The 20,787-nt window shown below is 48.1% G+C and overlaps 2 protein-coding genes across 5 annotated transcripts in view; one reads left to right on the top strand and one right to left on the bottom strand.

The window, feature by feature from the left end:
- The window catches only part of RALGAPA1 (Ral GTPase activating protein catalytic subunit alpha 1), a 132,699-nt gene extending 130,131 nt beyond the window's left edge, over positions 1 to 2,568 (top strand). For all 4 annotated transcript variants that reach the window (XM_080618067.1, XM_080618066.1, XM_080618065.1 and 1 more), the window contains one exon: positions 882 to 2,568. In XM_080618067.1, coding sequence (XP_080474193.1) covers positions 882 to 1,036 — 155 coding nt within the window. In that variant the 3' untranslated portion in view covers positions 1,037 to 2,568. The remainder of the gene's footprint in view (positions 1 to 881) is intronic.
- Positions 2,569 to 4,328: 1,760 nt separating this feature from the next.
- INSM2 (INSM transcriptional repressor 2) lies at positions 4,329 to 5,714 on the bottom strand (the record flags this gene model as incomplete). The annotated part of the gene is made up of 1 exon (XM_080619140.1): positions 4,329 to 5,714. The coding sequence occupies one exon, from the start codon at positions 5,712 to 5,714 to the stop codon at positions 4,329 to 4,331; it is 1,386 nt and encodes a 461-aa protein (XP_080475266.1).
- Positions 5,715 to 20,787: the final 15,073 nt, after the last annotated feature.

Below are 20,787 nucleotides of genomic sequence, written 5' to 3'. Positions count from 1 at the left end.
GGTAGCTGAGTTCAATCAGGCTGTCAGCCTCTCTAAATGGCTAATTAAAATGCAGTTTCGTTTTGTGGATACGAGTTCACAGTGTTAATTTTCTGTACCATGGAAAGGAGAATGTAATTTTGGTTTCGTATTTTCTCCTTTCCTTTTGTATCTTTATGGAAGAAGATTTGGAAATGGGCTGTTTGTGAGGAAGAGCCTTGTCCTCTTAGCAGTGAGGACTGAGGGCCCACTGGAGCATAGCTCCAGGTGCTGGGCTAATGAACTACTTCCCGTTGTCTCAAATTCATCTTGTTCCTTTTACAAAGAAACGTTAACATATAGTACATCCAGTTAGTATGATCTGTTCAAGCTTCTGCCTTGTGGACCCTGTAGGAATTTGCCTTTTGAAGCACTGACTAAAGTTGGGATGGGAGATGTTTTGTTCTCCCAAGTTGGCCCCTGATTCACTCCACCTCTTCAGCTGCCTTCCTAGAGCTCCCTTCATGCTCAACAAGCTGTTAACCTTCATGTTCTCATTAAAGACTGGATTCTTCTGGGTTGTGGTTTGAATACCAACTCCCTATCCCTTCGAGGGAACTGGAGGTGTGTGTTCTCACTGTTAGCAAGAGAACACCACCCACTTCAGTGCTGCCTCAATTCCTGAGAGTGAGGGGGTTCTGCATTCCCATACCTCAGTGGTTTCTGGCATCCTCTTTTCTCTAGAGGTGGATTCGTGGTTGTTGAGGTATGTGCAGTACCATCACCCACAGCTGGTAAAGGGCTAGGAGATGCTGTGGGAGTGACAGCAGCACTGAAATTCCTGTCTGCCCCCTGTGAATAGATCCTGAGCTACAAGTGCGGAAGGCAGCACTGACCCATCTGGTTCTTGCTGTCCTCTGCAGGCTTCTGCCCAGAGACTCAGCCGGGAGAAACTCCAGCAGCAGCAACAGCACAGGTGGATGGAACAGACTTAGCCTCTCCAATGTCTCCTCGGACTAGCAAGAGCCGCATGTCCATGAAACTGCGCCGCTCCTCTGGCTCAGCCAACAAGTCCTGAGTGGCGAGATGCCTGCAGCTTTCTAGTGAACAGCGATCGGCCACCCTTCCTTCCCACAGTGACTCACTTCTTCCCATTAGAATAATGTCTCTAATGCGAATGCCCATCTCCTGCATTCCCCTTTTCTGTATGTTTTATTTTAAACAGTGACACTGGAATTTTACTTTAATGTTTCAGCTTTTGGATTTTTATCAAACTTCAGGCTGCCTTTTCTTCTTTTCTTTTTTTTTCCTTTGCAGTGCAGTTTGTCCTCTGCACCTTTTACCTTCCTGGATGATTACAATATCTTAACAGTAGTCACTTTTAACTCTGGCTGATCTTGAGTCATATATGAAATTGGAAACTGTATTTTGAATACACAATATTTATTGTGCCCCACTGCAGTTTTCTCTGTAACAAAGAAATATGTACAATTTGAAAATGAATGTACAATTTTAAATTGACGTTGCATTTGTAAAGTCTTTGTCAGATGTCACAATGTTAATGCACAGGATGTGTACAGGTTATTTATGTTAAGAATAAAATAGTTCAACGGCCTTTCAAGCATTGCAGAGTCCAAGCGGAATAACTTGCTCATAGCACCAAATCTTTCTTCACAAAGCAACGTATTATTTCATAACTCTGCAGGTGATGCCATAATCTCTGCCAGAAAAAAACAAACAAAAAAATCACTGTGCTGAAATTTTACTTATGCCTGGTCCAACTGGTATCAATAGTAAATGCCATCGAGTTCCACGGGGTTTTTAGCCTTTATCACCAGGCTGCTGGGTCTAGAGGTAAATTCTTGTTCCTAATATTAAAAAAAAAAATAAAAAAAAAATTAAAAAAAAAATTAAAAAAACTTTCCTGATAGAAATTCATGCTCTGATGATGTGTGCTAGGGGAGACAAGGGAACATCCTCCAGGAGCCTGGCTGAAATGCTGACAATTCCAACCCTGTGAGTGCAGATTAGTACACGCATTCCACCCTCCCAGAGGCGCTTTCCTGCAGAAGATGAAATGCTCACATTTTGAGCCTGGCAAACAACAAAATGCTGTTAACAAAATGTAGCATGACATCAGTACTAACTGCATGTGTAAATATATCTTACGGGCAACAATAAAAAGATAAATTATGTATTGTCATTTGTGTAGTATCTACAGATTTGTAATGGTTGAAGAGAACACATGCTATTTAATAATACAATAAAATTATTCTTACCACCTTTTGGAAATTGGTCATTCACCACAGTGATTAGATTCTTACTCCCATTGACAGCTGATTGAAGAACAGAGTATTACACGTGGAGCAGTTAAGTGTGATACATGGCTTAGTTTTCATTTGTGGTAAAAAGTACACACAAGATCTTGGGAGCTCTTTCCCAACCCACGTACTGTACGCCGTACTCTTGACAAGCTTCTCCCTGGATCTAGTAAATAGAATGCATGTAGCTCCACAGGCAGTGCAGAGCACAGGACATTCCCTCCTGCAACAACAGGGCTGGTTGTTCCAGTGCTAATTGTAGGAGCAGTTAATAATCATCAGGTTTCTGTCATCCAGAGCCCTTCGTCTTCGACTTCACAAGTGGAGAAAGGAGAGTGATGACTGTAACACAGCAGCCTTCTCCAGGGGAGAACTTGTGTAACTGCAGAAACAGGCATTTTTAGCTAAGTCTCCGTTAACTACCAAATGATGGGTAAATGCACAACTTAAAATAACATGCTTTATTTCTGGCATATGAGAAGAGCAAGCTGCTAGTTCAGCCTCCTCCATCAGAAGGCAAATTTGACTTCTTTAGGTTATATTGTATTAGAGGTTACATTGTATTCATTTGTCCAGGTCCTGGAACTAAACCAAGAAAGTCCATGAAACTCATTTCAAATGAAGCACTTAGCACTTGCTTCAGCATTTGGGTTGAAATACACATGATTCTTTTGTCGTGTGTAACAAAATATAAAACTACAGCAATAACTGCTTTAGAGGATGCTAGTCAAGCGGTTGACGTATTTTGCATGCTCATTTCAGAGAGAGTGTTAGAACAAAGACTATGGCTGGGATCGGTTTGATTCTTAAGAAATCACCAGCTGACCCACTTTGTCCTGCTGAATTCAAGAAAAAGGTGAGCTTTGTTTTAAATCCTTTATTGAATTTTGCTTGCCCTTATTTTTGGCCTCACTTGCTATCAGATTTAGAAACAGGCACTCCTGCATGGAAAAATAAATAAATAAATAAATAATAAATAAATACTGCCTGAAATGTCAGAGCTGGTAAATTTGACAGTATTTCAAAGCATCTGGCCAGAGCACCGTCAAAGCCAGGGAATATGTGCCTCAGGTTGCTTTGCTAAAGGTAGGTCTCATTAGGGAGAGAGCCAGCAGCCCACCACCCACACTTCAGCAGCTCACAGGGAAGAGGGGTCGGAGGTTGCCCATAAAGGCCAGCTGCAAACAGAGCCCCTCTGCCTGCTACGCCACAGGGGCTGGCAGGGCCTGGTGAGACCCAACTGTGCCTTGTGCCATTGTCAGTGTCGCACTGACAAGCCACTGACAGCGGGTTTTGAAATGGGCAGCTGCATTTGCCTACCACACGGCCGCTAGCTAGAGCACAGGAACACAGAGCAAGCGAGAGATGCGCACTTAGCCACAGAGATTGACGCCTCGTACTTTAATTAAGCGGACAGCACAATTCATTTTCCATATGTTTTGCTAGCTATTGTATGACTTGACATTGACTTAATATGAACATTTACCTTCTCAACTATCTTAGTACAGAGTACAGCAAACAAAACACCTCACAATAACTTAAATGTTGAAGCTCAGGGGCTAAGGCTATTAAAACAAGGTCACTAGATTAGGCTCCTTTTCTCACGAAAAATAATTCCTCTCTTTAAATATCATATATACAGCTGAACTTCTATCTGAGGGGTAGCTACAGAAGATGTACTCGCAGTGAGTTGACGCCTGGCTCCCCGCATCGCCGGCGTCCCAGGGCCAGGCTCCCTGCGTGCTGCCGCCAGCCCTGGTTCGTGCCAACATCGCCAGTCCCCCCTTCGGCTGCCCGGTGTCCCACGGACCCCGCTGCGCTCTCACCACTTCTGTGAGGCTCGGCACGGGCGCTGCCGCCCGGCCCGGCAGTGCTGCCTGTCGGCTCAGCCTCCTGCCGCGGGGCCGAACCGCGGTACCCGCCAACAGGGAGGGCAGACAGAGGAGCCCTTGGATGGCCCCTCGGCCGTCGTAGCCGTGACTTTCCATAGGAATTACAGCGTGGACAGGACTCGCTCGGCCCGCCCGGGCTCCCGGAGCAGCCCCATTCCTAGCAGCCCGGTCGGACGGGCACCTGGAGCAGCAGGACCTGCCTGCTCTCCGGCGGGTGGCACTTGCTCGCGTGCCGCGCCAGCCCGGGCGCGCTGAAGAAGGTGGCGGGGCAGTGCTTGCAGGGGAAGCCCTGCCGCTCACCGCCCATCGCGCCGCCCTCGGGGGGCCCTGCCGGCGGCGGCGGCAGCAGCAGCTCCTCCCGGACGGCGTGCCACAGGCGGTGCTTGTCCCTGATGTCCGCCGAGGGGAAGCGGGCGCCGCAGAGGTGGCAGGCGAAGGCGACCTGGCCGCGCTCCGGCAGGCCGTAGGCGGCGGGCCGCGCCGGCCCGTGGGTGCCCAGGTGCTTGCGGAGGTAGGCCTGCCGCCGGAACCGCTTCTGGCAGCAGGGGCAGGCGAACGCCTCCCCGACGGGGCCGGGAGCGGGGCCGGGGGGAACCTGGGAGCCGCTGGCGCTGTCCGCGCCGCCGCGGTGCTGACGGGGCGGCTGCGGCGGCGGCGGCTGTGGCGAGGGCGCGGCGGGGCCGCGAGGCCGTCGCTCGGGGCTGTTCTCCTTGCCCGGCGGGGCGGCGGCAGCGGCGGGGCCGTCGGAGCTGGGGCCGGGCCGCGGCTTGTGCCAGCGGCGGTGCGAGGCCAGGTTGGCGGGACAGCTGAAGATCTTGTGGCACTCGGGGCAGCGGTACTCGACGCGCACGATACGGGAGCAGCGGTGCTGGGCCAGCGCCAGCGGGTCCGCGTACTGCTCCTTGCACAGCTGGCAGATGAACTCGCCCAGCGGCGTGCGCCCCGTCGGCGGCCCCAGCCTGCCCTCGGGACCTTCCTCCTTGATGCGCAGCCCCAGCACGGGCGAGGTGGTCACCTCGTCGGCGAAGCTCAGCTTTCGCGTGGCCTTGGCCTTCTTGGCCGGCGCCTTGGCCCGAGACGGCCGCTTCAGCGCGGGCACCGGTGGCGGCGGCGGGACGGGCAGAGGCGTGCGGGGCTGCAGCAGCAGCTTCTCGGCGGGCGGGAAGGAGGCGGCCAGGGGGAAGGACTCGGCGGAGGCGGGGGAGCTGAGGCACCGCTCGAAGAGAGCTGCCCTTGGCCCTGCGGCGCTGCAGGGCCCCGCCGTGCCCCAGGCGGCTGGACCCTCCGGCGGGGCCAGCCCAGGGCCGCCGCCACCGCCGGGGGGCCACGTCGCGGGGTACGCGGCGGCGGCAGCGCCCTCCTCCTCCTCGCCCTCCTCCTGCTCCTCTGCCCCAGGCCTGGCGGCGGGGCTGCCTCCAGCGGGGGGCGGCGGGGGCGGCGGCGGGGCGGGCGGCGGGTCCCGGTCCGGGTCCCGCTCCCGCGGGCGAGCCCGGTAAGAGCCGCCGGGGCGCCGGCTGCGCTTGACGAGGAACCCGCGCGGCATGGCGGGGCGGGGCGGCGGGAGCGCGGCGCCGGCTGCCCGCACCGCATTTATACCCCCGGCCCCCGCTCCCGACCGGGCGTCATCCTCCCTCCGGCGGCGGCGGCCAATGAGGAGTTGGGGACGGCGCTGGCAGCGGGGGGAGGCGGTGGCGGTGGCGGTTGCCGTGGCCGGGCCGGGGCTTCCCGCTGCCGGGGCGGGCGCGCTCGGATTGCGGGGCCGGGCGGAGTGTCCCAGGGAGCGCAACCCGCAGAGCGGAGCCGCGGGAAGCGGCGTTCTGAGGGACTGAGGGAGGTGCGGGGCCGGGAGCGTGGGTCCGAGACGGGAGAAACTGCGAGGGGCCGGGCACGGTTCCGGCAGGAGCATCTGTCGCGGGTGTGTGTGCCAAGAGCCTCCATCCACCTCCGGGGTCGGCCCGCCCTGCGTGTGTGTCCTGAGGGGAGCGGGAGCTGGGGGCCCGCCACAGAGTTTTCCCACGAGTAGTCAGAAAGATGTAGTGTCAAGGCGAGCTCCCGATGCAACAGCAGAATTGCCACTGCCGCTTGCAATGCTAAATGGTTGTGGTCCCCAGGCAGCTTCACTCATGGGCAGCCTCCGAGCACGGGTGAGGCAAGACTGAGCAACACAGTGGTGCAACGAACTGCCGAAGTGCTGAACCCTCAGCCCACACCCCGCCCCGATGCCTCTCCTGACCCGTTTGTGGATGCCCTGAGCCCAGTAGCAGCTTGTGCATCCCTGGAGCAAGGAGGCAGTTGTGTTTGCTAAACCACGAGTCGCCTTTTAGAAAGTCTGAGTTTCAGTGGGGAGCGAAGTGCAGGGTTGTCCGCAGCCTCCCCGGGCCCCTTTACCAGCATCTCCCGTCCGATCGCTCGTTTACCCGAGCCCGGTTTCGGAGGCAGGACGGCGCCGTCCTGCCCGGAGACCTGCTGCTTCTGGTACACACAAGATGGCGTGTGGCTGGCAAGGAGCACGCCAAAGCCTCTCCAGCCCTTGGCACGGGGGGACGGTCGGACTGACCCGAGAAATTGGAAGGCGCCGGGAGAGAGGGAGAACCCGCACCTCTACATCGAGGGGCTTTCCACAAGCGGCAAGAAAGATCTGAAGCCTTCATGCGAGACCAGAACTTGCCCCACTGCTCACAACGCTCAACCACTTGTCTGTGTAAGTGCGCTGATTATATTTGCTTAGCAAAGACTTAATCATGTTTTACATTACTCTCCTCTCCCATTTTCCTCCATTTTCATGGTCGCACTGAATTTTAGATTAGATTATAGACTTTACAGCCTAGACATCACCCTTTGTTAGTGCAAACCGCTGTAATTGGGACCAATGAGCCACGCTGCAGCACAGTTAGGTTGCTCCACTGACTGACTGACTGCATGATTTTTGTCTAGTATTTGGGTTGACCTTTGTAATTGGGACTTCCCAGCTACATTTCTCACTGAATAATTGGGTCTCTGGTTACAGATCCACTGCTTTATACTGTTCCTCCAAGCGACATATAAATAGTTCTTCCAGTTTCTCCTTGTAAGCAATGTTCCCATTAATGTTTCGCTTCCTTTTGTCATGTTGCAAGAACAGTCTGTGTTAGGAACGTCCAGCTCAGCTTCTGTCCCAGGGCGTGAGGAGCCTGGTGATGCCTTTTCCTACACAGGAGTAGCGGGAGGTGAAGTGCCAGTTGGAAAGCAGGTGCACTGAGTGCATTTACTGGGACCCAGACATTTTCTCTGGCAGAAGCTGTAGGCTGGAGTTGTGCCAGGGAGTTTCTTCAGGCCCCCAGGGTCATGGTCTGATATGGCCCAGAGGTCTCGGGGAGACTGGGTCGTAGCTTAGGGTCTCCCCTCCCGGAGTTGCAGGGGTGGAATCACTGCTCCGCTGCCCCCGCTGCTGCACGCCTCAGCTCTTCCCTATGAGTTGGTGAGAGCCTGAGCCTCCCCCCGTGCTCCTCAGTGCCCTCCAAGTGCAGCCTTCTTGCAGCCTCCTCCATCTGCCTTCAGTTTATTACCAGGTTCTGAGATGGGACCCAAAACCGCAGAACCCCTCATCCCATCATTGCTCTTGCTGCAGCATATGCCTGCACCCACACATCTTCAACGAAAACACCAACAAAATTGCTTTGGGATTCGAATTGTTGCAGCCATCTTGTGACTTGCTTGTCTCAATAAACACACCATTTTCCTCTGGCTGCCCCTGCTCCAGTGCTGGCTCCCAGCCCCTCACAGGGTCATTATTGCATGATTACAGATTATTTCTCCTCCCTCCCTGCATCCACAAGTGAGTTTAACCCTGTGACTGGCATTACACCTGGCTCTCACAGCTTTCCAAACTGTTACATGGGTTTGTCTTCTTGCCCTTAGCTTTTACTCCTTCCAGACATTTGTAATTAGAAAATTCAGATAATTTATAAGGATATTGAACAATTTGTGTGCTCACACACACAAATCCTGTGGAAATCTGCTGGGTTTTTTTTCCACTGACATTACATTCTATTAGTCCCATCATGTAGCTGTGAGTGGAGCACTTCGCCTGCCTTAACATCATACAAAAGGGGAACCTTATTTAAGGTCGAGGCTTTCTTCAGCAAGGAACTGAACAATGTAATTGCTCCTGACCTTACACTACATTCGCTACAGTCTGATAAAACTAGGTTGGACTTGATCAAATGTACTGGGTGCCTCCATATGGGAGTCACCCTTAGGTGACCTTAGATTGACCAAAGGGTTAATACCGCAGTAAGTAGGTAGTCAAACTTTGAGCGAAAAATGTAGTAGCTGGGGGTAGCTGGCAGGTGAGAACAAGAGGAACCAGTTCCTCCTCTTACATCCTTTGCCTCCTCAGACCATTCTCTCCTTTCTGGTTGGGGCTGAGTGCTGGTGTGTTAGAACAGAAACAAGAGTGGTATGGCATTGCTTTGCCTCCTTTTTAACAGAAGCTTCCCATTTTGTATGAAAGGACTTTTACCTTTGTACATAACTTTCCTGCTAAAATAAGCCTATGACACCCATTTAATCCTTGCTGAGATTCAGGACTCAGGTTCAATGATGGCTAGGTCAACCTCTTGAGGACCTTCCAAAGTGACGATGATAGACTTCAGGTTCCTCTAGACACTTTCCCCTATTGGATCAGGGAGCTCCTGGTGCCTTCTTTTAGGGACATGGCTTAGTGGTGGACTTGCCAGTGCTTCGTTAATGGTTAGACTCAATGATCTTAAAGGTCTTTTCCAACCTAAACAGTTCTATGATTCTGGAGGATTCTCCATCTAATTGACTGCAGTGTTTCGGAATATGGCACCAGCAGCTCATCACCCAGGTCCTTTCTGCATCCCAGTGCCCACACATCACCTAGGGACCAGCATCTCCAGCTGCAAGGAAGGAATCCCACTGCTCCAGGAATGCCTCCAGCAGGGCCTTGAGGCAGCACTGGCTCCTTTCCAGACACTTGGGAGCCTGCGCGGGTGCTGGAGAGGAGGTGCAACGCATTCCCCAAATAAAACATAGTCAAGCAAGTGGACAGCTGCATTTGATGTTTCTGAGCAGTCTTGGGGCATAAACAGCAGAGGAATGTATGACAGCAATCCCGGCTGGGAGGGAGAAGGTCTCGGGTGAGGTCTGGTTCTCAGAGAAAATCCTAAAAACTCTTCTGGGGGCTTGAGGGGACAGAAAGAAGAAGAGGAATGCCTTTGGCCACTTAATAAAAGAAAAGAGCAACCACAGCTTTAAAAAATAAGAGTTAAAAATAAAGTAGAAAAGAGCTGTAAGCAAAGGATTAAAGAACATTTCTCTCCTTCATGTTTCCCCTCCCCACCACAAAAAAAATTGTTGTGGTCAGGTTTTTTATATTTCAGAATTTCAAATAAAGTTGACTTTTAAATCTTTCCCCAACATCTGGTTTGTAATTAAAGGAGCAGTAAATGGTAGGGAGACAGAAGCCGCCTCAGAAGCCTGTCCTTGATACATGACTCTCCAGCAATATAGCTAGATGAGCGATACCACCCCCAGGCTTCGGCATTTACACAAACAAAATCCAGGCTGGTTTTGGTGGCAGCACAAGCCATTTCATCTTCCCCCTAGAAGGAGGCTGCCAATTACCTTGCTGTGGTTGGGCATTCGATGCTGGTGACAGACATTGAAGGCAATATCTGCATTATGAGGATATGAATTGTCTAATATAGCTGACCTTGCTGGTACCTTAATTGTGTTTTGTTTTACCTGAGGACAATCTGCCTCAAGGGAAAAATGATGCTAACAGCTGCTGTGCTTTCTCCGTTGCTCAAATATTAACAAAAAGCTTTCTGTAAGAGAAGGTAGGAAACACTGTTCTGTGAAAGTACTCGGGCTAGAGGGATTTGAAGGGGTACTAAGACACTATGAAAACATTCAACCTTATTTTGTCATAAATGAAGAGGTGCTGTTGATGTCACCACACAGCCTTCACTAACCTGATATTGTGAGGACAGTGATGCTGTGGCTCCCGTCCTTGCTCTATGAGTGAGCAGCAACATAATGTCCAAGAGTGCTCCCACATATTGGTTCTTCCCCATCTCCATCTGCATTAGCCCATTGTGGGGGCACCAGGTCCTCTCCAGGGAGCACCCAGACATTCCCAAACTCATATAAGTCACCCAAGAGCCTCGATGGGACCATTATAACTTTTGTTATTTCATTATGGATTCCAGCTGCGTTTCAGCTTGTACCCCACCGGCTGAAGCCATTTGCCAAGACAAATTTTCGTGTAATGGAGTTATTTATTGATCTCGCCGTGTCATAAATAGGAAGCTTTGGCTTCCTTGGGCATGAGATACTCAGCAGTCTGTTTCCTACAAACATCATTATATATTGTAATTCACTGAAAAAGATACTCCTTGTACAGAAAGGTCATGGTTATTAATTATATGAATAGCAGTAGCGGCTTTCAGTGAGGCTGAGTCCCAGCTGCGCTGCTTGCAGATGTGGTTGCAGATAGGTGGACAGTTCTGCATGCAAAGAGAGCAACAACCAACAAGACAAGACAAGACAGCAGGAGGATGGGAGAAATGTGGCTCCTGAGCGGTGGCAGTGCTGTGTGCTGCGCTGGGAAGCTCCGTGCCTGCCTCCAGCAAGACTGTGGTTTTCTGTATTTCCCAAAAAGGCTCAATCCGGGAGGCTTTTGGAAAGCAGAGAACAGGACCATCTGAATCACAGCCACAGGTACTCTGCTTTGGCCACACTTTGTTCTGCTCCTGTGCTGGTGCTGGTGCAGGGAGATGAGCCCTCAGGAAAATATTTATCTTTTTCTTCCCTTCTTTTTCTTTCCCCACCCGAATCTTTTAATGCACAAAATTCCTTTGGCTTGGAGGGGCAACAGGCAATTCCCCAGAGCTGTTGCCCTAGAGCTTTCGCCCTAGAGCTTTCTCATATCCCCACTCCATGGTACCCTGTCTACTTCTCCTGTTTTCTTCAGGTTCCCTCTCCTGCCCGAGCTGCAGATACCTCCTGTCAGAAGGATGTTATTGTAGTTTTGCTTGCCTATGCAAAGGAAATACCAGGAATTACTGAGGAATAAGGTGCAGGTACATCCTGGCCACTGCAAAGCAGATGGCAGTGTAGGAGCCCTCATTGCCGGCAACAGTTGCAAAGGGGCAGATGGAGCATGGGAGACTGTGATAAGGAAAAACAGTGGCAGGGAATGGGAGGAGAGCAAACCAACACAGAAAGCTGGCTAGGAACAGCTGGGCAGCGTAGCACCCTAAAGAAACAAGCAGGAAAACTGCATTACAAGGAAATAAAACATATCTGAGCTGGGTGCCTGCATCTCACAAAAGCAACAAGGAGGGTGACTGCTCCCAAAAGGAAATGGCAGTTCATCTCCACGCAGGGAATGTGAAGGAGAAAGGCAAAGGAAAGGCAGTACTGAGCCAGAAACCTGCTGCTCTTTTTTGAAAGTGCACCCTTGGCGTCTCAGGTCAGTCACCCTGCTCCTCCTCAAATGAGACCTGGCGAATGCCCATCATGAACAAAGCTTCGGAAGATGAGGATGCAGCGCTGGCTCTCGGCAGGTGCCTCAGGCTGGAGACTGCCCATCTTCGGTGAGTCAACACCTATGGTCAGCCCTGGGGGGCAGTGACAAAGCACTCTGCTGGCTGATGAGGATGGAAAAGGGGAAATGCAGCGGGGCCTCAGGATGATCCGCACTGGAATCTCCTCTTCATCTGTGTTCTCCTGCCCAGAGCCAGTGCCTGCTGCAGAGGGCCAGGGCAGTGGTGGCTGGAGGGGGTCTCCAGCAGAGCCCACGGGGCAGAGCAGCACCAAGCTGAAGTCGGTACCTTCTGCAGACCAAGAAAATCAAGCCCAAATCTCATTGTTTTGGAAACACTTTTTCCGGTTAGGACAGTTAGCTCTGTTTACTCCAAAGTCAGACAAAACACAGGGGACTCAAAACCAGCATCAGGCTCTAAGCACTGCAGACAGAAGTGATCCCTAGCCGTTGCCATACGGGATTCTCCAAATACATCTGGTTTGCTTCTTTCATGACATTTGATTAAAGTCTCTCTATCCTGACTATTAATTTAAGTGCTTAGAGGCAAGGCCCAAATTTCACTTCCCCTCCCAAGCTCACCGGCTCCATCCTCCTCCTCCAAGTATGTTTTGCTATAAATTACTGGCACTGTTTCTGTTGATAGTCAACATAATCAAACATTTGTAAGCGTGCTGCCTCTTCAATCTGTTCAGTTGATGCACTTTACCTGATCTTTCATTAAAGTAATCAAAACACTTGCTGTGCCGCGTCTAATGAATGTTGCATGTATGATTAAGTACTTTCATTCATATTGCAAGTTTGATTTAATGTAATCTGCCTTTCAGACAGCCATTAGCCTAGCTCCTGCGTGAATTCGATTAATTGGCTGAATTCTTCCAGATGTCCATTAAGTATTACAGGAATTTCTATGTAAAAACAGCAGGGACTATCTAGCGGAGAAGCAAACAATGATATGTTATATTGCTGCCATGACTTACAAAAAGCTGGATTCATTTTCATTAATAAAACATCTGTACTCCTGCACAGCTATGCATCAAGATGCATTTATTTTATATGTTTATTTCTCTTATGACTATAAATAGACAGTTAAACAGAAGCACAGCATGTTCAGTTGGAAGATACACGAGCAGAACTGTATCAGAAATGAAAATAGCAATAAAGAATGGCAGAGTTAGGACTTAAAATAAGCATTGGGAATCGTATAGCAAACAAGGCACAGACTCCTATGGCTGCATGGTATTTCCTAGCATAAAGGCTGCAAAACTGTCAGCTCTTGAGTTGAAATGTCCTGTGCCTGGTTTATGTTTACAAGGCTCATCACGCCTTTAAGTGGGAGCAAAAATGCACTTCAGCATTTTTAAATGGTATGGGGGAAAGAGAGAAATTGCCATTAAAACAAACAATCCTGATAAAAAGGGGGTTTTAATTCCCAAAATTTTATTTTCTTCTATTTATTCTTTTTTTTTTTTTTTTTTTTTTTTCCCCATAAAGTTGCACTTAAGGAAGGAATCACTTTTTCCTAAAAAGCAAAGCTCCCAGAAGCCAGTTTGGGTTTCAGCACCTGCTGTACCCCGCCATGCAGGAGATCGTGGTGTTTCAGGGAACCGGGAGGATGCCTCCACACACGGGTGGAGCTCCCTTAACTTTCCACTCATCTTCCTAGATCTGAGAGCACCTTTCAAAGGACCATGTGAGATCTCAGTGCCTCCTTGCCCCATTCATCCCCTGTACCCACCAGTGCCTTTCTCATGCTTGGGAATGAGCCCATGGACGCAGGCTGGAGAAGCCTGACAGGGGTATGACCCTGACCCGATGGCCCTGACCCCCGCACAGTCCCCCAAAGCCAGGGAAGCTGTAGGGCTGTGCCTGATGTAGATGTGCCTACGTCTACAGCACTGGGCTCTGCTGAGTCAGAGGCTGAGGACAGGAGCAGAGCCGCAGCACTGCAACAGTGTTGCAGCTTTTCCCAGCGATGCTCGGGCAGGCAGCTGTGGCTCCCCAGGGCACTGCTCACACAGGGAACAGCCAAATCACACTCTTCCCTCTCCTCCTCTCCTCAGTCTTTCCTGGCTGCTGCTCAGCCTTAAAAGTGTGTTTGGTCCTTGACGTACCACTCCCGCACTGGGGAAATTATTGCTGCTTTCCACCACATCAGGAGTTTACTGACCACCCCCCATTCCAAATTAGCAGGAGCTGGTACAAGCCAGTTCATTTTCAAAGGCTGTTTAATAGAGGCTGGACTCACAGGAGATGTCTAAAAGAATATAGTTCAGCAAAACTCGAGCTGTACAACAAAAGGAATTGAGATTTGCTAAACTGTAACTCCTGTTTTCTTCCAACAGAGTCCCAGTGCTGGCTAACAGCTTGCTTGTTTATGTACACGTTCTCCTTTGGTTTCACTTCTTTCTCTGTTTGTTGCTTTTGTTGTTGTGTTTGTTCTCTATTATCCCCATACAGCAAATGTACCCACAAAAATCCTGTATTATTATTATTATATTAATCTATATTGTCTGTGTTCTGCTTTGAAAAACACTTTAAGACAAATTTTCTGCTACAGTTGTGGTATGAAACCTCGCTCCAGCACCTATATAGCCTCATAGAAGTCTGACCCTATCATACATAAATCTTTACCTTGACCCATTGCAACAGTCTCATTGATTGACTACCTTGATCTGCATTACAGAAGGATTTTCTTAGCTAGGGGAGCAGTGCAGTGACTGGGGTCGGGGAGGGTACATGGGAGCAAGGGCCGAGCAGGAGGTGGCACAGGATCTCCTCGGTGTGCTGCAGCAGCCTCGGCAGCAGCATCAAGAGAAACACTTTTCCCCTTTGAAATATATCAGAAACCTGACTTGCAATGCAGCAGAAACAGTTCCTAGATTTTCACATAGGAAAAAACAGTGTAAATATCATGCATAGGTGACTGACCTAAAAATAAATGCAGCAAAGCAGGCAGAGCCTTTGCTTGCTTCCAGTGCTGTGTGTTTTTCACGGCGAATGTGGAAAAGTCACATCTTCTTTAGAAGCCCGAGAGACTGAGAAATTAAATCAGGGGCTTTGTTATTGATGTTTTTCTAATACAAATGTTTTGAAATCCCTGCCTTTCATGTATCTCTTACAAATAAGCAGAAATGTGTGATGAATCATCTTCGCTTTTAATTCCTTTAATAGATTCTTACCTCACCCACTAACGTCTAAACAGTTTTTGTTTCTGTAACAATCCCTTCCTCAGTGGTAAATATTGCTCTCAGACAACATCTTTTTTGGAGGTTCATTATGTTCATTCTGTGGCTGAGACTCATTATAGTCAGTTATTTATTTAAAAGAACAAAATGACAGCAAATGCCGGCATTTATCATGTCTCCTTTACACATTTATAAAATACATTTCAGATAGAAGGCCCAGTCATTCTCAGAGTTCTGAAAAAACCAGCTGGCCTTCCTTCCCTGCCGTCACCCACCAAGAAAGGAATACTTAAAGGCGATGTAAGAGTCCAGCCTTGCTCGCTAAATGAGACTCCGCTGACGCTAATGGGAGATCTGGCGAAGAAAGGAAAGTAATTTATGAACTCTTTGATTTTTTTCAGTTACAAAATAAAAAACTTCGGGAATGATTACGAAGAAAGAAGCAAATGAAAATGTCACTATAAGGCATGGTGAAATGACACATGTGCAACCAGCCCAGGAAATGATTTGGATACAAAAGGACAGGTTTGAATCTTTCTGAACTACCGAAGTGCCACCCATCTCACTGATGAGCTTCCCCCAAAACGTTCACTGTTTCTCACAGTTAAAATCCTCAGCCCTTTCAACTAACATTTCACTGAAGCAACATTCACAGGGTGGCTTCTGTTCATGCTATTCCCATTTCCAAAACCAAACTCTGAGTCCTACAGGGGCACCCACTTCTGTTCACATCAACTACGTGTGGCCCTCAGAAGAGAAGTTCTAACTGGCCCTCAGTCACTGAAAAAGGTTATCGAGATACTTATATAGATTATAATCAGTATAATTATGAAAAACGGAGAGCAGCTTGGCCTCAGGGAGCTGTAAAATGCATTTTTAACTAGGCCATTGATATAATAGAGATAAGATGAAAAACAAGAGAGGAGGGCAGAGGTTCAGCTGTGTGGCCATTCTAGGAACTGACTGAAAAACAAGAACAAAGCTATTCAGAGCAGGTTGTTAAAGGAAAAAAAAAAATCTAAGCTGAGTCTAAAAGATAGGAAATAGAAATATGACATGGTAGCTTACAAAGCAGAGGGCAAAAAGACATTGGTAATTAATGATGAAAAGATAAAGAACCAAGCACTTAATGTGAAAGAAATTGGTGGGGAAGGCATAATGGTACTGTGAGCAGGAAGAAAGATTTTGCAGAAGCAAATGAAAATGAGTAAGATCTCAATAGTGGAAAAATGGATAATTGAAAAAGTAGAAGAACTGTAAATTGCTGTACAAATTCATCTGGAACATAAATCAGTTATTTAGGGCTGAGGGTGAAGCACAATTTTGAATGGATCCATTTTTCCAAAGGGACCTTCAGGCACACACACTGCCAATTTTGCTCTGATATTGTTCCATATCTGGTTTTTGTGCGTGGAAAATACAGATGAAAATGTCTGCTGTGTTTGAAAGTTTAAAGACCATTTTCTGAAATGCAGACCAATGGATTTTACTTCTCTTTTGTTAAGAGATGCTTGCTGGAACGAAAGGTGTGGGAAGCACAGCCCAGAAGAACAGAAAATAGGAGACGTTTTGAAACAGCAGCTCCAACCCCGTTAGCATCTGTGTTCTTTTTTGTTTTCTGAGCTTCAGCTTCAGAGAAGCAAAACTAGCTAATGCGGAGGGCAAACCCACAGTGGACAGCCTAGACCTGTACAACCTCGAGTTGTAACAAAAGGAGTGCATCTCAAGGAAACAAAATGAAATAAAAAGACGGGGTGAAGGTCTGGCTTTCCCAGAGATGCTGGTGCAGGACATTGTCCCACCACCTCCCCCAGGAAAAGGTGAGCAGTAGTGAATAACTTGCATTACAAATCGTTTATTTCCCAGTTAAGCTTCTTTTAGTTTTCTCCAAGATCTGTACAAAACCCCACAGTTGTTTAAGCGGCATCTTAAGTGGGTCGCGTTTTTCAGCATAATCAGATTTAACCTGCCCCTCTCTTGGTTGAGTCCCTTGATGCTGGTAAGCAGATCACTGGTCCACAGGATGGCAGAGCCCTGCACGGAGGCACACAGGGCAGTGGAAAATTTATCTGCTCTTTGGAAGAAGCTGCCGCACCAGAGGTTTGATGTATTATGTAGTAATGCACAAGCCCTTGCACCAGACAGTGACTGCTCCAGCCCTATCAGAAGGATTAATAACCACATCACGCCAGTACTGCAGAGCCAGCTCAGACGCTGTAATTCCCAGGGGCTGGACCGCAACACTGAACTTTTACATGAAAAAGTAATCTGAAGTGCCATGGACTGTAAAATATAGGGAGGCTTTCCTGGGAGACTGTTGGTGACAGATCCACCTGGTACAGCTGTGGGTCTTGGGCAGTGAAGGAGGACACACGTGATAGCTGCTCTGAGTAAAGGTGGCCTGGTTTAGTAGTAAATACCTGGTGCCATCTCTCAAATACTGCTTTCAGGAGCACATCTGTGTGTGGATACAGGAAAAGAGTCCATGATATTCTGCATTTCAACAGCACCTGGAAAAAATAAGAGTTTGTATCCTGCCATCTGCAGAAAACAATTAAAAGAGATCCTAACAGCTGTAGGTGTTGAGTGAAGGTATAAAGCCCCTTAAACACCATAAATCACCTCTGGTGTATCCCCCTCTGGATGCTGAGCCACAATCCCTGAGCACCCAGTGCTCACAGAAGCTTAATCCCTTTCAACAAGGGGATGAGCTGGGAGCTGTATCCTTTCAGGATTTACATAACACCCCAGCTCACATGTCTTTCAGGAGGATAAGAATGCTTAATATGTCCTGAATTCACATTTTTACAACCATTTGGTTTACATTCATGTCTCTCTCCCCAGTGGGAAAACCTGAGTTACCACCGTTGCCCTCAGCCTACCAGCATGCTGAGTTATGAGCTTCACAGCAGGCTCAGCTCAGCAGAAAGCACTTGCGCATCCTGTGTCCTGGGTGTGACCCTTACCCTGACACACACTGCATCTGCTCATGGCCACCCCCCTGTGACCCCCCCAAATGCACATGGATTTTGTGTCCTTTAAAGATACCGCAGTGGGAACATATAAGAGGATGCTTGAATTGGAGGCAGTTGTGTGGGAAAAGGCAACGGCCTACTGGTATCTCTTGTGAGAAGCCAGCCAAGGGATCCTGGTGTCAGCCAGGGGCACAATCTCATTTAACCTTGCCTAGTCCTTTGTTGGCCTTTTTATATGCAATTCTTTTGCTGTATGCTTACCTTAAGGGTGATCTCCACTGCAGAGCTCCACAGTTGTGCTCCATTGCTACAGAACTACAGCAAGCTGTATTTCAATTGGTTCAATATGAATACTGCATCCACTGGAATGAAGTTTGCTTTGAAACAAAACTGCTGTCTGGTGAAGTTCTTAGTTCCTTTGAAAGGGACAAGCAAGCCTGACATCAGCTTTCCTCACTTTAATTACTTGTAAGTATTTTCTTCATGTCAGCAATCTCACTTGGATGCAACAATCAATTCTCAGGACAAGGATAGGAGAATAATTAACACATCTGAACTGAAAAGAGAAAAGAGGTATGAAACAGATAAAAAAAAATAGCCCAGCCTTGGGCTGTCAGTTGGCATCCTTGCATCTTCCTGTTTCCATCAACTGTGTTTCCTCATTCTTTTCTTGCATGCCCAACAGCTGCTCCATCTACAAACTGGCAGATTCAGAGAGCTCCCTTGGCTCTTCTTCAGCGGCACAAGGCACTTGTCTCTAGCTGCGAAGACTTTCTTTAATTTTGCCAGGGACACATTCCAGCATTAGTAACTGTGGGGTTTTCAACATAGGTTTTAACCTTGTGGCACTTTTCCAAATCTACAATAGCAACACTGGAAAATCCACACAATGTTCGGATCACCCCTTAACCCCTACTTGGGAGAGCGGGGCTGTAATGAGAAAGAGAGAAAGAAACTTGGAAATGTAATGACACACAAATCAGGCTGGACACCATTAAAGTCTGTCCCAAAAATATGTTTATTTTGCCTTGCCCATTTGTTCTTACAATGTGCATTATGATCTTGTTCTTTACATCACACCATACAAAAACCTGTAAAAACTTACAGATACTAAAATGCGGCTTCTTTTCTTTCGCTGCCTGCTTCAATTACTGTTTAAGCAATTAGATCTACTTCTGTGAAGAATGCTAAAAACACAAATTTTGCATTTGCAAGCTAAATGCCTGATGCTAAAATGACCAAAGTTCCCTCAATCTGTCACCAGAGGCATTGGATAAAGCCAATTCAACCATCAGAAAAAGAATGCAGATGCGTCCTTAGCAGCTAGACCTGGACACTTACTGATTTTATGCAAACCTGGTAAATGGGGTAGAATCAAAATCACCATTATTGTAATCTTACAGGAAAACACAGCATGTCCTCATCTCAACTGCTGCCTCAGTTGAACCACCTTCTGTGCTTGGAGACATGTCTATGCTACAGAAGTGGTACTTAGTTTCTATCCCTTGTCCAGTTATAAATTTCACCACGGAGTTCTGCAAACTCGTGGAGTACTGAAACCATTCACAGGCCAAGTATCTGCTGCTGCACAACACGTCAGAATAGGCAAGACCAGAGAAGGTCAAAAGGCCCAGCATCCCCAGGCCCCTCTCCTGACCACAGCAGGGGTATAGATTCAGTCAGTCAGAGAACAAATGCCTTGCAACCGCATTCCACCTGCGGCCTCACCTCTGGGAGTCAGTGAGGCCAAGGGGGTGTCCTCTAAGTTGCTTCACCTCTGCAGCTCAAATACACACCTAGTTCTTTGCTCAAGGACTTTGGTGCACTTAAAATTGAGGGGAAATCCTCCACGCGTATCTTTGTAGAGGAAATCAGGGCAGAGCATTAACTTGCTCAAGATAGATAACCAGTGTGAAAACCAGCACCAGACCTGCACAGCACCCTTGGTGTCACAGCCTGCAACCTGTGCATGGAAAAATTGAGTGAATATTCATGTCTTAGCTTCAGGAGGTTTGGGGGTGTAATCAGACTCCTCAAAAGTACGGTGAATAAAACATTCTTAGAGCAGACACACGGTAGGGCACAGCCAGGGAGACACACACAGACATACAGAGCTCAGGACACAAACATGGACAGTAAATGAAAACAAAGATGAGCATACAGTGGGTCTGTTTATGATTTCAAAATACAGTCACAGAAAAAGAAACCCAAAAGAAGACAGATATTATTTGTCCCCATCACCACCACCCCCCAAAAAATAACGCAAAAGGGAAATGTTGGCTGTCAATCAATATCTTTCACATTTAGGGTTTGTTTTTTTTTTTTTGAGAAGGGTCAGCAAACCAAAACACAGACAAATGCGAATTTTCTTTTTTGGTGATCTGATTCTATGTTCCATAATACTTTCCATCAACCTTAAATTCAAAGAATTGCCAGTGAAATAAGAGATGCTGGGATTGCTAGGAAGAATTCTGTGACAGGTGACTTCCTGCTAATAGCCCCTTACGTACAATGTAGTGGAAGAGAAAGAGGTGAAAAAACACTGCTATAAGCTCTATGGACATTTAATCCTTAACATGGGAATGCATTTCTGTTCTTTTTCCCTCCTTAGATTCATTTTATGTTCCCATCAGAAGGTTAATTGTGTTAACAGGAGTTACAGCCACAGGGGAAAGATGTGATTGAATGCTGAGTGCAGTTTTAGCTGATAACCTCCGAGTGAGTGAAAGGGCACAAAAAGGGGTTGATCTCCTCTAAAGGGGTTGTCAGTCATTCAGGAGAAAATGCAGCTGTGGGAGAAACAGCCTTATCTCCCAGGACACGGGGAAGAGAAGCTATCAAAATAATCTTGAAGCTACACTCATCCCAGGCTCCGTGTCTGTGCGTATGCCTCTGACAGCG

The sequence above is a fragment of the Psittacula echo genome (genome assembly GCF_963264785.1).
Source record: "Psittacula echo genome assembly, chromosome: 5".
In the NCBI taxonomy this organism is placed as follows: Eukaryota; Metazoa; Chordata; class Aves; order Psittaciformes; family Psittacidae; genus Psittacula; species Psittacula echo.
Note: the sequence above shows the minus strand (reverse complement) of the source record. Positions and strands in the feature narration are given on the sequence as shown.